The sequence below is a fragment of the Bos javanicus genome, chromosome 13 (genome assembly GCF_032452875.1).
Source record: "Bos javanicus breed banteng chromosome 13, ARS-OSU_banteng_1.0, whole genome shotgun sequence".
Classification (NCBI taxonomy): Eukaryota; Metazoa; Chordata; class Mammalia; order Artiodactyla; family Bovidae; genus Bos; species Bos javanicus.
In genome coordinates, this window is record NC_083880.1 from 40,192,032 (window position 1) to 40,210,053 (window position 18,022).

The 18,022-nt window shown below is 47.1% G+C and overlaps 1 protein-coding gene across 5 annotated transcripts in view; it reads right to left on the minus strand.

Moving 5' to 3' along the window:
• Positions 1-18,022, minus strand: part of RALGAPA2 (Ral GTPase activating protein catalytic subunit alpha 2) — a 279,065-nt gene that overhangs the window by 228,109 nt on the left and 32,934 nt on the right. For all 5 annotated transcript variants that reach the window (XM_061436379.1, XM_061436376.1, XM_061436378.1 and 2 more), the window contains exons 2-3: positions 14,663-14,773; positions 12,166-12,218 (exon numbers count right to left, since the gene is read on the minus strand). In XM_061436379.1, coding sequence (XP_061292363.1) covers positions 12,166-12,218; positions 14,663-14,773 — 164 coding nt within the window. The remainder of the gene's footprint in view (positions 1-12,165; positions 12,219-14,662; positions 14,774-18,022) is intronic.

Below are 18,022 nucleotides of genomic sequence, written 5' to 3' on the forward strand. Positions count from 1 at the left end.
GGATCAGGAAGAACCCCTAGGAGAGAGCTCGGCAACCCACTCCAGTATTCTGGCCTGGAGAATCCCATGGACAGAGGAGCTTGGCAGGCTACAGTCCATGGGGTTACAAAGAGTCAAACATGACTGAATTGACTTAGCACTCCTACACACACACACGCACACACACACACACACACAGAGTACAATATAGCTCTTTTGCAAAGCAAACAAAATTCAGAGTATTGAGAAAAAGAGATTATTTGAAAAGCATAGAGCCAGCTATATTTGTCTGAAGTTTTTGTTTTTTTTCTAAAAAAAAGGTATTCTAGAGCTGGGAATTTTTCAGCCCCATACCTCACCCTCCTCAACATACTAAATGATTCATATTCCAGCAAATACAGAGATTAGTTTTAAATAATCCAAAAACAAGGGTGCAGGTGCATAAACAGCATGAACAACAATCTGTATTTATATAACTGGAATTAATACGGGCATAAAAATAGAGCAAATCCTCAAAACCATTAACATAAGAGAAATAAATGTTAAAAATATTACAATAAAATAATCTGGATAAAAAGTGCTTAAAATAGCTAAAAAGTAAGATGGACAAAAGATATATGGGGGTAAAGTAAAAGTAACGCCAAACACTGCTTTAGTCTTGATCAGTTGTCAGTTATCTCAGTCGCCCAATTGTGTCCGACTCTTTGCGACCCCATGGACTGCAATCCACCAGGCTCCTCTCCATGGGATTCTCCAGGTAAGAATACTGGAGTGGGTTGCCAGGCCCTCCTCCAGGGGACCTTCCTGATCCAGGGATCAAACCTGGGCCTCCTGAACCTCAGACAGATTCCTTACCGTCTGAGCCACCAGGGATAATAAAAAGAAATTTTTAATAGCAATTTTTAAATTTAAACAATGATAGAAATGATAGAAAATCGAAAGTATATCTCCCAAATCCCAAAGCATAAAGAGTCAGTAACCTCTCCCCAAAAAAACAAGAGTAGAAGAAAAAAAGTTAATGCTAATTATTACACACAAAAATAATAAATATAAATAAGTTAAATTCCTCTACCAAAGACCAAGTCACTCAGAACTGGTTTCCAAACACACAAAGACAAACAACAAGAAATACAGAAAGTGACATAGTAGCACATAATTCGACCCACAAGATGTGGTTTTGCTCTGAGTAACCCACTGGCTGGAACACCCCCAAGAGGAGTCTTCTTTACACCCGAGGTTCTGACGCAGGAAACCTCAGTCACAACCAAACTTGCCACCTCTTCTTCAATTCAAGCTTCTATTTACTGGCTAGAAACTGCATTTTTCAGATCTCTTCAAGTTTGATACCAACACAACCAGCTGTTTGTTTCTTCTGTGCCATTTTTCACAGAACAAGAAGAAAAAAAAATTTTTACATCCAGAGAGTTTCCAGGCAGAGAAATAACCACTCCCCCAGGAGATGCTAGCACCTGGTTCCTGTACCCCTAGAACCTACAAGGATTTAAACGCATTTAAACACCCGCTTCCACACAGTTAGAACGTGTCACAGAACCGCAGTCAGCTCACGGCGAGCTCCTCTGCCAAGTTCACCCAGGGAACACCAGGTCTGCAGAAGCAGCTGATGTCAGCAGGCTTTTCAGCCTGTCCTGCATGGCGAGCATCTCACACACTGGGTGTCAGTGTAGCAGCCACCACACTGCATCCAAGCAAAACACGCCACAGAAAAATGACCATCGGATGACAGCAAACGCACGTACAACTGTCTCCTAAACTGATACATGAAGAAACCAACTCGTCCAAACTGTGGTCACCTATGCATTCCAATCAGTTTAAAGGGAGAGAAAAGGGTCTTTGTGTATCTCCTGCTGTTCTAACAGTGACTACAACGTGCTCGAGTTTTAGTGTGACGTTTCCTTATATGTGGTCCTGACGCAGACTCTACCCTCTGCCCTTGCGGGGTTCCTGGGAGCATCTGTGGGTGCTACCTCCGGTGGACCCACTCCTGGAGGTGTCAGCCACCCAGGACCATGGTGCACACCACGGGAGAGGGCCGCGGCACCCCAGCTGTGGCAGAGGGCCACTGGAGTGTAATTTCACACGGCCGCAGGCTTCTCTAACAGCTTCAGTATCCCCTTCCTCCCAGGTAAACTGAGTAATTTAGTATATTCTGTTGGGTCAGTCCCAAGTTTCTCACCTAGAAGTCACAAGGCATAAGGAAAACTGTAGTCTTGGTATTAAATTTAGAAGTTAAAATGTCCAGTGAAAATGGCTCCTTTCAACTCAGACACTGTCATCTAAGTCAAATTGTTATTAGTAATATGTAAAAAGATTGCTGAATTATAACCACAATTAGAATTCTAGAAGCGATTAGATGTTTATACCCTGCTTCCATCTTCCCGTCTGCAGAGATCATAAAGATTTCATGATCAGAAGCAGATACGTGCTCCAGAAACAGAAGACCCGGCCCCGGGTTGCGTTATCTCCCCAACATCTTGTGCAGGGCCCGGTGCTAGGGAGCGATCACTGAGCTGACTCACGACCCCTGCCGACACTTGAGACCACGGAGAAAGGGCACAGCTGGACCCCAGCCTCCCCTGTAACCCCGCTTGAGGAAGTCTCAGTGGTGCTGGGGAGCAGATCACACATGGTTGTGACACGCATGTGCCCACCTGCAGTTGCCCCCAAACAAGGGCCCAACATTAATAAAAACAGCAAGCATGACTAACGTTATGAAGAAAACCAGGTCAATTCTACGTCTCTATGATTACAGAGGATGAGATGGCTGGGTAGCATCACTGACTCGATGGACGTGAGTCTGAGTTAACTCTGGGAGTTGGTGATGGACAGGGAGGCCTGGCGTGTTGCGATTCATGGGGTTGCAAAGAGTCGGACACGACTGAGCGACTGAACTGAACTGAACTGATGATTACTTTAAATATACATAATACCCTTATGGTTGCTGAGGGGAAGGGATGGTTGGAGAGTTTGGGAAGGTCATGCACACACTGCTATAATCAGGATGGATGACCACCAAGGACCTATTGTATAGCACATAGAACTCAACTCAATGTTATATGCCAGCCTGGCTGGGAGTGGGTTTAGAGGAGAGTGGACATGCATATGTATGGCTGAGTACCTTCGCTATTCACCTGAAACTACCACAACATTGTCAATCAGCTATACCCCGATACAAAATAAAAAGTTTAAAGTCTGAAATAAATAAATAAGTGAATATACATACCATTGTAACTGGTGTTACAATAAACACCAGTGTCATAACAATGACCCAGTACCCTGGTCATGATAATCCGGGGCATTGACTCCGCTGGCCGACTAGAACTCAGGATGGGTTGCAGGGTGGAGAGGAATTTCTGCTGGCTCTGTTCTCTGGGGACCCTGACTTTTCTCAACTGCAATCAGTCATTTAGAATTATGGCAGTGACCAAGGAGCTGCACTCAAAGTTGGAACCAGTCTTTTAAGAGAAAAAAAAAACAAAAAAAAATCCATAGAAGCATCCAAATATTTGAAATCCTCAACAAGAACTTAGATTTCAAGGAATTAAGAAGAATCTGCTTTTCGTGTTCATTTTATTTCTTCTTGTCCGTTCTCCACTCAATAGCAGGAAACTGGTCCTTACAGGAAAAAGAAATAAAAAGCACTAACAGTGTGAGATACCCTCGGTGTGGAGTGGGGAGCCGCCCAGGAGGGCTGCTGTATGGTGGACAGTCTGGAATAAATAATGACAAATAAAGCGGAGGAGACCAGGGGCTGTGGAAATTCGTTAACTGTGAAAATACAATTCTGTGGCCTTGCTCTGTGTTTTCTGTTCAGAAGAGACAAAGGCCCGTGACTTAATCCTACCAATCACCTGCCCTGAATGCACAGACCTGGTCGTGATTCAGCCCAAGCACTTCCCCTGAACCTCTGCAGGAGCTTCAAACTGGTCTTCATTTTCAAAGAGTTATAAAGGATACACAGATCCACCAAAAGAAGAATGGTGGGGGTGAGGGAGAGAGGTGGAGAGGGGGCAAACGTGTCAGAATGGCTTATAATCCTATTATAGCCATGATTCTAGTTTCACTTCAGGCAAGTCTTCATTATTAATATCTGAGGTAGAACGGGACTATTAAGTGTGAAAATATATAAATAAATGCATGTATGGTAAATACAGTCAATACTGAACCGGCACAGGGAAAGCAACTGGACAGAGCGAAAACCAGCCCGTCGTCTCCTCTTCTCCCGCACAGCCTGGGGCTCTGCATTGGTCCAGCTGACTTATTATCATCTGGAAGCCTACTGAAAGTCCTTTCCCCCTATTTTGAGGAAAAGAATTTGAGGCTAAACCCACTATCGATATAAGCTCCCATGGAACACTGAAAAACAAGAGAGCCCAGACTGAATTCCATTAGAGTAAAGAGAGAAAGCCCACTAGGGTCCTGGACTCCCAGCTGGTCATTATGACTCCCAGACACCAGTGTGCCCAGCAAGGCTGCCCAGGAAGGGCCCCTTCGAGCCAGCATCACCCCCACAGATGCCAAGGAGGAGGCTGATGTCCACATCAAAGTCATCCTCGTTAGCGAAGGAAAAACAAAACCTACGGGCCCCAGTAACACCCTGCTCTTCTGTCAGCCCCTGAAGAAGCCTCTGGTCATCCGTGCTCTCCAGGCAACTCACCACTGGCTCTGAGGTCCAGGCTTCTCCCACCAGAACCCCCCACCAACATAGGGGTGGGGAGGACACCAGGCAGCACCCTGGGAGGAAGGACACTGACGCTGTTTTCTTTATCAGGGGGATGGACGGAAGGGGGCAGATGAAATCTGACCTCGTTTGACAGCCCCTGATTTAGAATGTTCATTTCATCTTAACATAAGCACGAAAAGAGAAGAATGAAATTGTTTTCTGACTTTTCAACTCTGCATCTGCAGAAGGCCACTTCCCCAACCAAGAGGCAGGGGCATGTTTCCTTCAGCCAAAGCCTCCTTCCAGCAAAACCCTAAACCTGTGGTGAAGTCTGCTCCCCACGAGGACAGGGAAGGGTCACAGGCTGAGGACTTGACCAGGTGCCTGAGGAAGAAGAAACGAGTCTCCCAGACGAGGCGGCCAGGCTGTACGGGAACACGTCATAGCCTCACGGTCCAACTGGCAGCCACTAACACCCGTGTGGCCACCTAAGTTTAAAACTTACATCAAATAAAACGACGTACAATTAAAATTTACGTTGTTCAGTCATGCTAGCCACGTTCCAAGCACAAAGTGGCCCAGTGGTGGCCTAACTGCATATGGAACAGTCCCATCATCCCAGAAAGTTCTGGTGAACAGGGCTGCTCCAGAGAAGAAAGCAACAGGGATGTTTAGAGACTCAAAGGCTAACCAGAGGTAAACGGATTAAATATTAAAACTAAATAGAAGCATGAAGCTAAATTTCAGGCTGAAAAAAGACTTCTCTGCAAACTTCTTATTTTGAAGATGTCTCGTTTGGAGACTTCGGTCAGAACTACTTTGTGCGACCCTCGGCTGGTAGAACTGAGGTGCCCCCAGAACTCAGCTGGTCCCACCCCTGCCACAGAGGCATAGGCTCTAAGACAAAGGAAGGCTCAGGGCCTTGGTCAAGGCCACGCGGCTCGCTGTACCAAAGCCGGATCCAAACCTCGCTGGCCCTTCTGCTACCTTTCTCCTATCTCTTTTGTCCAGGGAGTTTCAAGTGAGGAAAGAAAATACTTTTTTAGCATAAAAATACCACATGATCCCATGGGAGATAAATGGAGAATTTAAGAGGCTTTAATCCAACAACAAATATTATCAAGTGCGAGGCGCTGTGGGGGCCCAAAGGATGCTCTCTCACGGCAGCAGGGCCAGCCCAGGAGCTTCCTGTCTGGTTAGGAAGCTAAGAGAGGGCCACCTTCAGGGAAAACTAGGAACAACCAGCTGGGACAAGCCGGAGTGCATTCTAGGAGCTCACAGAGGACAGTGGGCACCTTCAGCTGCAGATGCCAGGAGAAACGGGTGGGTCTGAACAGAGCCTGAAAAATGGGCCAGATGAAGAGACGCATAATGGACAGGCCCTGAAAAGAGAACTCTGTAAACCAAGAGGCAGGAGGGAAGCTGTGCAGAAAGAGGCCTGGGTGGGGAGGCGCGGCGAGGGGAGGGGGCAGGTGGTGGGAAGCAGGGTGGCAGGTGACAAGCTCAGGGGGGTGACAGCACTTTCACAGAGTGGTCCCGACAGCCAAGCCAGACGGGAGCCTGCACAGGAGACCCAGGGATCCCGAGTGTGAGACCAGCTCCGACAACACTTCACAGGAGGTAAAGACCCCATTCAGTCTCTGGGGAGGACAAACACAGGGTTTATTTAGTCTCCTGGGGTAAGATGGATAAATTCAAAACTAACAGATCCAGGAATCAAATGTCCTGTAGATCTGTGATTGCTAACTGTGTGATATTGGAAAAACAGATGAATAAGTAGCATCTGAGGCCAAAATACAGGTAAGTTTGATATGAAACCTCTTCTGCAGATGTGCATTTTAATTGGGGAGTGGGAGGCTGGGGAAACACCTTGCTGTCAAACAATCCAGACACCCTGTCTCTCTGCTAAAGGAAGGATAATGTATAGCGTGGCAGATAGCTAGAAACGCATCTCTTTAACAACTGTGGCTTCTCGTTTTCTCGATTCCTGGTGCTCTGACGCCTGGAGCCCTGCTGGGCTGGCAGAGACTACCCTCCCCAGGGTTAGCGGATTCCTGGATAGTACCTACCAGCGCACCTTCGATATGCAAACCAGTCAAGCCCAAATCCGCACACGGCCACCTCCGTTACTGGGTTCTCACTGCCTGGGACACAATCTCCTGCCCAGATCACCTGGGGACCAGGTCCTGGACAGCCAGGGACCACCCCCATGGCCCACAGCCCACTGACAGGATTCAAATTATCTGACCCTAAATCTGCTCTGCCTGCTCATGACCTTGCCTGGCCCTTTCCTTCCCACAGAAGCCACCTCCATTCCTCTCTCTCCTGCTCTCGTCACCTTGGAGCTTCTCTTCAGGGCCCACCTGACGTCCCACACCTCCTGCTTCTGGCACTGTACGTACTATAACAACCTCTGCCTTCATGCCAATCATCTTCAGGTCTGTGAGTCTTCCCACACCTGATTAAAACAAATTCCAGGAAGGGTTAAAAACCTCTCAACTGCTGAATCCAGAAGGATCTCAAAGTCAAGTCAGTTATTTGACCTTGAAAGCCATTCACCAGGTGCCTGACATTCCCACATCAACCCTCCTTTGACCTATGTAGGTAGCCACCTCAAGGGCCACCGTCACTTCTGAGAAGGGCCGTTCAGAATTTCCTGACTCAGAAGGTGGTTACTGGCGCTCTGACGTACCCGTTCTCACCAGGGACTCTTCAGTTTACCACGGAATGTAACACATGCTCCATAAGGGCAGGGGATTCTGTCCATTTCACTGCTGTACCTCCAGCATCTAGAAGGGCGCCTGACACATAGTAGATATGCGATAAACACATCTAATGAATGAATGGCCTGCACAAGAATAGGCGTATGCTGGTATCACAGCCCTTGGAGCACAGCTTGATCATTGAGACTCCTAAGTGGTGCACAGCCCGGTGCTGAGTTCAGGAATGGGTTCCAGAGTGAGACCAGAGGTTCAGCCTCTATCTACCACTGGACAGATATGCAACCTTGGGCAAGTCACCTGACACAATGAAGCCCTCATCCTTCCATCCATAAAAAACTGAAAAGACTGTATCTACCTCCAATTTCCTGAAAGGATTAAACAGGATGGCACAATGGAGACTCATGGCATGGGGCCCCACACCATCACCTCCACACACCCGTTTGAAACACACAGCAATGATAGATGATTTTTTTTTTTTTTTTGGCTGCACTGGGTCTGTGTTGCTGCACGTGGGCTACTCTGGTTGCAGTGCTTGGGCTTTGCATTGCTGTGACCTCTGTTGTTGCAGAGCACTGGCTCTAGGCATTCAGGCTTCAGTATTCATGGCCATGGGCTTAGTTACTCCACCACATGTGAGACCCTCTCAGACCAGGAATTGAACCTGTGTCCCCTGCCTTGGTGGGCAGATTCCTAAACACTGGACTACCAGGGAAGTGCCATGAAATATGTTTTTAGAAGAAGAGTAAAACCAAGGAGTCATAACCTCAATTAGTTGTGAAAAACGTCCCTGTGAACCAGCAACAAGAGAAAATCCAAGTGGTACAGAAGTTTGAAACTAAGGGCAAGGGTGGCTGAGGTCAGCTTCTGAGGGGTACCGTCCTCCACTGAACACAAAGGCAGATGTAACAGTCCTCCGGCTGCCTAAAGGAGACTCAGCCTGGACTGACACCATTGCTTCATCAAGCAGGGTGATGTGGTTGGTGGTTCACTACATTGAAAAAAATGACTGCTTCCTTCCTCAAAGGTTTCCGTCTAGACAGCCCTGACTTACAGAGCAAGCAGTAGCTCCCCTAACAGGCTCCTCTTTCTTGCCTTCTTAACTCCCTTACCTCCGTGCTTTTTTCCAATCTATTTCTTATTTATTGACAATCTTTACACAGTAGCCCTTTTGCAATTTAACACGTCTTAATAATTCCACTTCTTCTGAAGGAAGCCTTTCCCAATTATTTACACCTTGATAAGTATTTACCTTCAAATCCTCATAAACCACCTCTTTTTAAGTGGCACTAACTTGTAGACGGTGGCGACGAAGTTACACAACCCTCAGAACAAACCATGCAAATTATAACCCACCTTCTGAGGATGGAGACAGAGACAACATAAACAAAACAGAAGTGGTGCAGGTTCATTTTTCACTCATGTTTATGGCACCAGATGAAGGTTTTATGAAGCTGTGAATAAGATATATTTGTTCTCTTACATGAGCAACAAACCCCCTACAGATGGTAATGTATGGGGAGTAACACCCTCCTTAATCTAAACTTTCTGAGCACAAGGAGGAAGTGTTGAAACCAGCCCCCCACCCCAAAGGGGTACAAGGCTACAGGCTCTGATGGGCTTTCCTGTTGTGGGACAGTGACAGCAAAACTTAACTGTCATTTCCACACTTCAGGGACACAGGGAAACCAGCAAGGACTTAAAACACAGCCAGAGAGGAAGCAGGAGGGGAGCAAATGCCAAATCCAAGGAGGACCCAAGGACATCTTCAAGTTCTAGATCTCGAGCCCACCCCAACGTGGGTGTGAGAAACTGAGCCTAGGATGCCAGTAAGGAACCAGGACCCTCAAGTGGAGCCAAAGGGACTCCAAACAAGCACACTCTCAGACCCCAAGCAAAAGCAAAAACAAACCCTTTGAGGAAAAAAAAAAAAGGATTCAAACAAATTAAATATGCATCCCATGAGTTTTGATCTCAAAGTGGTATCACAAAATGTACAAGAGAAGAAGCTACTCTGAGAGATTGAAGAAATAACCAATAGCTTTTGACAACCAAAGACAGACTTCAGATAGGAGAATGATCAGATACAGTGTCAAATCTTCTGTTTCGGAAAGTAAAAGATGTCTAATAATGAACAAGGATCAAGAGACAATCAAATGAAACCAGCCACATAGGAATATCAAACCAAAAGAAGTTAAAACATGAAAAGGAAAAAAAAAAAGCAAAAACACACAGAGGGACTTCTCTGGTGGTCCACTGGTTAAGACTCCGAGCTTCCAATGCAGGCAGCGTGGGTTTGATCTCTGGGTTAAGTTCCAGGATACGGTGCAGTGAGTTCAAAATTGGTAAAGCTATGGAGACAACTGGCAACATCAACAACGTAACTGGCCCAGGAACTGCTAATGGATGTACAGGACAGTGCTGATTCAAGAAGTTTTGCAAAGGAGACAAGAGCCTTGAAGATGAAGAACATAGTGGCCAGCCATTGGAAGTTGACAAGGACCAACTGAAAGCCATCATGGAAGCTGATCCTGGTACAACTATACGAGAAGATGCCCAGGAACTCAACATCGACTCTTCTATGGTCACTTGGTATTTGAAGCAAACTGAAATGGTGAAAAAGCTCAATAAATGGGTGCCTCATGAGCTGACCACAAATCAAAAAAAAAACTGTCATTTTGAAGCATCATCATCTCTCATTCTGTGCAACAGCAATGAACAATTTCTCAATCAGATTGTGACAGTGAATTTTATACAACAACTGATAACCACCTCAGCAGCTGGATGGAAAAGAAGCTCCAAGGCTCTCCCCAAAGCCAAAATTGCACCAAAAAAGGGGTCACGGTCACTGTTGGGTGGTCTGATCCACTACAGCTTTCTGAATCCCGGTGAAACCATTACATCTGAGAAGTATACTCAGCAAATCGATGCGATGTGCTGAAAACCGCAAGGCCTGTAATGGGCAACGGTCCACAGAAAGGGCCAAATTCTTCACCACGACAACGCCCAACGCTTCAGAAGTTGAACGAATTGGGCTACAAAGTTTTGCCATATTCACCTGACCTCTCACCAACCAACCACCACTTCTTCAAGCATCTCAACAATTTTTTGCAGGGACAACACTTCCATAACCAGCAGGATGCAGAAAATGCTTCCCAAGAGCGTGTTGAATCCTGAAGCACAGATTTTTATGCTACAAGAATAAACAAACTTGTCGCTTGTTGGCAAAAATGTGTTGACTGTAATGGTTCCTATTTTGATTAATAAGGATGTGTTTGAACCTAGTTATAATGATTTAAAACTCTGGGTTCAAAACCGCAATTATTTTTGCACCAACCTTAACACTGCAACTACTTCCCCTAATAATAAGCAACAGTTTGGAGACAATGAAGATTAATCCAAAGCAGATAAAACTGAAGGGATTATGAACCTTAAAGGAAGGACTGGGCCATAAGTTTTAAAACTGGGGATAGGACCAAATTTTTTGAATTCTTAGAAAAATAAGCAATTAACCAAATCAGAATTTTTTTACAAAAAATCTGAATAATCATAAAGTAATCTGCAAGGAGATCAAACCAGAGCGGGGATGCAGTCAGGGAGGAGGTACACTGCAGTTTCTGGACCTTAAACTTAGTGGCAGGGTGGGGGTGCGGGGGCAGGTGGCGATGGTGGGTGTGGCAAGCCTGTGAGCTTTATCCTCATGCTTTACCTATGTGTGGTGGGTTCTTTAGCAAATGCATTAACCTTCTACATAAATAATATAAACTAACAGAAGAGTTCAACCGGCAATGGTCAGTAGAAACCTGTTTAAATGACAGACATAATTAAAGCTCCTGTTAAAAACAGCTCCTCTGCGCCAGCTTCATTCACAGCAGGGTAACCACAAGAAACACAGAGAACCACCACAAAACATGCCCTGAATCAATGTCTGGGACTCTGAGGAAGGAGCATGGCCCTCAGAAGAGATGGGTGACCAGTGATGGATTGCCAGCCGCGAACCCGTACCAGGCTGGAGGTTTCTGCATCTGTTTTATTTCACGAACCCAGACAGCCTTGCCCCTCAGCCACCCCTTCAGCCAGCTCTGCAGCAAACACATATACGACTTTCCTCAACAGTCACAAAGCTGGTCTCCCACCAAGCTCAGCACACGTCTTTTCAAAGCATGAATCATTTCTAGACAACCAACAATTAACGTTCAGAACCTATAATCTGGTTCCAGTGTAGTTCTCAAGGCATCAGTAATCTGATCACTTGTCTAATACATCTAGACAAGAAAGACTTTACTCTTAATAGATCAAAAGCCACAGCCATTGTTCCACCTTTGGACAGAACATATGATCAACACTCGTGAACACAGAGACACATAGGTGGCAACCTTAAAAGCAGTCAGGGAAATATATGTGAAAAACTGCGAGTTTTTACATGTCAATTCGTATATATTAAAAAGAAAAAAATTATCTGCAGAGTTGGTTGGGGAAATTTACATAAGACTTACGTGGAAGTTTACATATAGATTTATACGACCTTTTTGAAGAGCAATTTGGCAATATCGATGTTTAAAATGTACAAACATTTCCATCTAATAACTTCCCATCTAGATCCCCACAGAGGAAAAATTCTCCCACAAGGGAAAAAAAAAAAATCACAAGAACATTCTTAGCATCTTGTTTGTAAAAGGATACACATGCCCATCATTTTTACTTGTCTTCAAGTAACATTAAAGATCTAAAATACCTTGTTTTTGACGAGAATCTTAAAAGCTAAATGAATTAATAAAAACTTACTTCAAAAAGAAAGAGAATGGAGTCCAGCTCCTCCCTTTGTGACTTATTATTCCCTGGAATAGATAAAAAAAGAATTCATTATTATGACAATGTGCCAATTTTAAGATATTAAAAATTAGGTTAAAATTACATTGCTGACCCTGGATCTGAACCCCCACAGCTCTGTGAAGCGGCTGTCACTCATTCACTCAACAAACTCCGAGGATGGCCTCCGTGTCAGGGATTCTTCTGGGATCTGAGGGCCCATGAGTTCACAGGTGTAAACCCCTGCCCTGGGGAGGCTTACATTCCGGCAGGAGAAGGCTCTCCAGAAATGAGTGAGGAAACCAAGAAGCAGATGGGAATGCCCCAAAGGGCAGTTTGGGGTTGACTAGGGAAGTTGGGGATACCCTGCTGATAAGGGGATACCTGAGCAAAGACCTCAAAGAGGTGAGGGAGCAGCCACAGGGAGACCCGGGGTATGGAAATGGGGGGGTGGCTATGTTTCAGGTGGAGGGACTGGACAGTGCAGGGTCCCCGTGGGGGAGCGGGTCTGCATGGGGAGGATACAACGAGGAGGTCCTTGTGTCTGGAGCGAGGGGAAGAGTCATGGGGGTGAGGCGGGTGGGCAGGCAGGGCGTGAGGGGACCAGGAGGCCACTGGAGGGTCTGCAGCGTGGAGCTCATGACCGACAGACGCAGAGGGTACCAAAGCAACCCTCCAGCTGGTCTTTCCCAGAGACTTTGGCGGGGGTGGGGTGGGGTGGGGTGGGGTCACGTGGACGGTGTGGCAGGGAGGCCAGTTCTGAGGTGGCTGTGGTAACCCAGGTGAGGACAACGGGAGGAGGCCAGGAGGAGAGGTCAGGAGGAGAAGCCGGGGGGAGAGGCTGGCGATTCTGGATACGTTTTGAAGGCAGAACCAACAACGCAGGTTTGGCTGAATAAATGGAGGGCTGAAGGGATCACAAGATGATTTTGTTATTCCTAGCAACCATTTTCCTTTCTTCTTTTGTTTTGGTAACTTCCTCCCCTGGGCTCCAGTCAACACACAGACTGTACTAAAAGCAAGAAACTGTAAAGCCTCTCCCTCTTTTCATCGGTCCTTCGTCGTGACTCTGCAGGAGATACAAGGCAACAGAGTGGCCGAGTCTTCTCCCCATCAAGAAGGGTCTATTTCTCTCCAGCCCCAGAATCCGAGAGGTCACGTGACCTGCTCCAACCATGGTGACGACAGCAGACGTGAGGTGAGCTCAAAAAGCCGTACTCGCCAGCAGGTCATGGAGCCCTGAGGCCACAAGTGCAGGAGCCCAAGGAACCCTGCCAGCTGGGCAAGAGGGCCCAGGTGAAGGACCATTAAGGCACCCTGGGCAGCAGCTTCACAATCAGGACATGTGTGAATGAGGCTACTCGCCACTAGCCAGAGGCAGGAGCCAACCCAAACCAGAGGAACTGCCCAACAGATTCAGAAAAATCACAAATTAAATGACTAGTGGTTATTTGAAGGCACTCAGTGTTGGGATGGTTTGTTGTGCAATTTGTTACGCAGCACAAACTGACTGATAGTCTTGAACCACCAAATTTTCCTAAAGGATAGAGGGAGGAAAAGGAGAACAGGGATGGAGGAAGGGCCTATTAAAAAATGAGGTTTGTAGATTGTAATGTTGTTTTCTTAGATACCAGGTTTTAATTTTTTTTCTTTGCTATTTTAATTGAATATATTATCACACTACTATGAAGTGGAACAGAGCTAGGAGGCAAGATAAAAATCACATCATTCCATATTTGAGATATCTACCAATTTGGCAGAAAAAAAATTTAAGTTCAAGATGTGTACCAATTTATAAATCACGAGGGGGAAAAGCTAAGAAATTCATTTAAAAAGAATAGGTGCTGGCATTCTGGGCCCAGGTCCACGTGTGCCCTGACGTAACAGAGGCTGGAGAAGTATCCCCTGAAGGGCCTAAGTGGCAGCTGTGTGGCCTCCATGCTCCTCTCTATGGCCTCTTCTTTCCATGTGACCCTGTCTCAGCCCACTGCAACGCCCCCCACCAACCTCTGGAATGGAACTCACACTTTCTGTGGTTTTCCTTCTATTTTTATAGATATATATTTGTGTGTATGTGCAGAGTCTTAGTTGCAGCATGTGCGTTCTGGTTCCCTGCTGCTGCTGCTAAGTCGCTTCCCAAGCAGGGATCAAATCCAGGCCCCCGGCATTGGGAGTGCAGAGTCTTAGCCACTGGGGCAACCAGGGGAAGTCCCCTTCCGTGGATCTCTTGTCTTTCTATTTTCCCCTTGGCTGTTTGTTGTTCAGTTAACGTCTGTACGAGAGAAAGTTCAAGGGAAAGACGCAACCGCTGTGAGTTCACAGCTCTGCTAAGTGTTTGGAAAGAGAGGAAGCTTAAAGGCATGTAACTTGTAGCACGTGACACACACAACCTCCAAGAACTTCCTGTATTTTTATTAAAAAAAAAAAAAACAGAACTTTGTATATCAAAAAAAAAATTTGTAGAAATTCTTACCTTTTAATTTCAAACTATTTTCCAGTGTTATAAAATTTTCATAGAAGATGAAATATATCTGAGAATAGTTGGTCTCAAAAAACTGCTTAAGATCACTGGCATCCACATTGTCTGAAAAGAAAAAGTTCCCATTTACAACCATAAACTTACATGATCATCAGCATTCATGAACAATCTTTTCAGAAACAAAGGAATGCAAAAACCAGTCATGTCTCCTTATAAGACAAAACAACGCAGTAAAGTACATTTCCGTCCACTTCTTTCTCCACTTAAGGGGAGCTCTGAGGTGACTTGGGGCATGTCCCCTCCCCAACCCCCAGACCTCAAGGTCACAGCCAAGGTCACAATTGCTATACAGCAGCTGGAAGGCCAGGGGTTAGTGAGGGTCCTGGGAGGGACAAGATGATTTCCAGTTGGGGTGGGGAAGTAAAAGGTGAGATGGTTTAGACCCAGACCAGGAGGCTTCCAGGTGGCACTAGAGGTAAAGAACCCACCCGCCAATGCAGGAGACATTAAGAGACTCAGGTCAATCCTTGGGTCAGGAAGATCCCCTAGAGTAGGAAATGGCAACCCACCCCAGCATTCTTGCCTGGAGAATCCCATGGGCAGAGGAGCCTGGCAGGCTACACAGTCCATGGGGTCGCAGAGTCAGACACAACCGAGTGACTTAGCACACGTAAAGAAGGATGAGTCTAACTCTGCCAGGAGTGCCCCATGGCCCAGTCTCTCCTCCCTCCCTCCAGCTACCATATCAGGCCCTCCCAACCTGCCCATATCCACCCGGGCCACTGGTCACCGCATCCCTCCATTTCTACCTGACCCATCCGGTCCCCGCATGGACACAGTGGGTCCTGTGTTCCTAGCATCATTCCAGCCGTGTGTCTCCCATGTGTTTAGTGTTGATAAACCAGGGCTGCAGGTAGATTGACTTAACGTGCAGGGAATTCAGCCCAGGAATATGTCGCCCCCACCCCACCCTGGCCCCTGCAGGGGCCAAGCCAACAATACAGCCAGCGTCCCTTTCGGCTCAGGTCAGAAAAGTCACCCACTGTCAACACACCTCTGCACAGGTTCCTCAGGAAACAAGGTTGTTTGTGCCCTTCCAGCAGTGTCCTGACAAGGTGTCAGCTCTTTGGGCATTCTTATAATTTGACAAGATTACTCAAGGGGGAAAAAAAAAAAAACATGTTGCTATTCAATCTATAACAGAGTCCTATCAGCTTTGGGGTCCTAAGTCTGTGAATATGTGAGAACATATACCCACTGCCATGTCTGCATTCTATAAAGTTAACATTCACACCGATGAATCTAAAGAGCTGTTTTCCTCTGGTAACTACATAGCCCCTTTCATGGAAAAATCTGCACTGGTTCTTTGAAACAATGTCCCTAAGATGTTGGAAAGATCATAGGAACGGCCAAGTTCACATTCCCTTTCTTGTCTGAAAATCACAGGGAGCACAGAGCAGTGCAAGTTCCCGATAACTCACAAGTTTACCTGCGTGCCAGCAGGTAACGACACCAGGATCCTTAATCCACACAAGCACTACCGTTCTCATGAGTGACACAGCCTTGCTGTGGAGTTCTCCAGTGCCTTCCTCGAGTGTGCCAGTTCCAAGGGCTTTGTTAAACATTTACTCCAACAACAACTGCTCAGAGGGCCTCTGAAACCTCCCCAGCCCCCAGGCCAGGTCAGGGCCTCCGCTCTGCAGCCCACCATCCTCTTCCTCCTGGTCACAGACTGTGTCACACTGCGCTCGATTTCCTGGTGCAACCCCGGGCTCAATTCTGATGGAATGATCTGTCTCCTCCATTAGAGACACTGCCCACCTCACAGACCCCTAGGTGGTCTCAGCACCATTATGTGCCCTGCAGGGAGCACAAATATTTAGCTCAATATTTTCTTGAATGCACTAAATGAGACAAACAGCCTCTAATACACAATCACGGGGCAGTGACCACAACGTGTAAGCCATCAAATCTCATGCGGACACGAAAGAGGCAGCCTGACCCTTGGGTTATCAGGAATGAAACGTCACCCCTCTGCGGAGCGGGTCCCTCCTGCTCTGCAGTCTCAGATCTCATGGTCCGCTGCCGGCTCCAGGGAGAGTCCAGAGGCTTCTCCCCTCACCTTCTGCTCTTCCCGCAGCTGCTCGAGCTGAACCCCAATCCCCATCCTGAGTCCTCCCAGCTGCTTCCCAGCCCGCCTCTAGGGTGTTGGGTCCTCCACCACCCTGCCAGGCATTGAGCCCCTATCCCCACCCAGGGGTCCCTGCCTCCCTGCTTCCTCTCCGTGGTCCCCTCTCCACGCTGCAGTCAATAGGATAACAGAATAAACCAAATCAGTAGCACTGAAAATAAAACCCAACCCTTTACCACTACTCCACAGCCTTTCCTCTGCTCAAGGGCAAGTCCACCCGACGCCACACTCTCCATGCCGCCCTGCACTCTGGCCGCCACAGCTTCTTTCCATCTCCCGAGCTTCCCACACGTGTTCCCCACCCCCAATCTTCATCCAGCTCATTCCTTCCTATCCTTCAGCGCTAAGGCCGTGCTCAACCTCTGCAGGGAAACCTCAGGGGTCCCTGTGGGCCACAGGTCACCTGCCTTCTCCAGCGTGGAGTCTGGTGGGCAGCCAGCCATGAGTGGACTGAAGCTGCAAGACGCACAGAGAGGTTGTGGGCCACCAAGAGTCCATCTTCCCTGGGTTCCCCTGGTCCCTCAGAAACACGCCAGGGTCAGCGACCTGAGCACAGCGGCTCCTTGTCAAAGCTGAGGGCCTCACACAGACAGGAACACCCTCCAGAAGCCAGAGCCCAGCCACCTCCTCCCTACCACTCCCTGCCTGTTCTGTTGATGAGGGGCGGCCAGATGGAGCTTGACGTCCTCACGACAAGACACTGTGATGCCCTCAAGGTCACTCCACACACAGCGAAACCAAGAGCATAACATCAGTAACTACGCGCTTTTTTTACCCCGGTGAGGACTCCTTGGAGGTCTGGGAGTCCCCCTCACATGATCCCTCGCCATGGTACACCTCATCAGTCAAGACTGATTCATTCCTTTCTACCCTTATTCCACTCCACTAGAATGGAAGCCTCAGACAGGCAGGAATGCCATCCGCCTGGGATTTGGTTACCACTGTATTCCCAGACCCAGGAACAGAGCGGGGTGCCCGACAGGCACTCAACACATATTTGTCAAATGAACAAAAAATTAACGCCACATTTTTTTTTTAATCTCTAGTCTTCAAAATTCAGAACGATTCCCTTAGCTGTCTTATTCTTTTTATAAAACACAAGACTCACGAGATGACTATTTAGAAAGCACAGATCTTGGAGAAGGTGGCCTCAGGTATGGGGA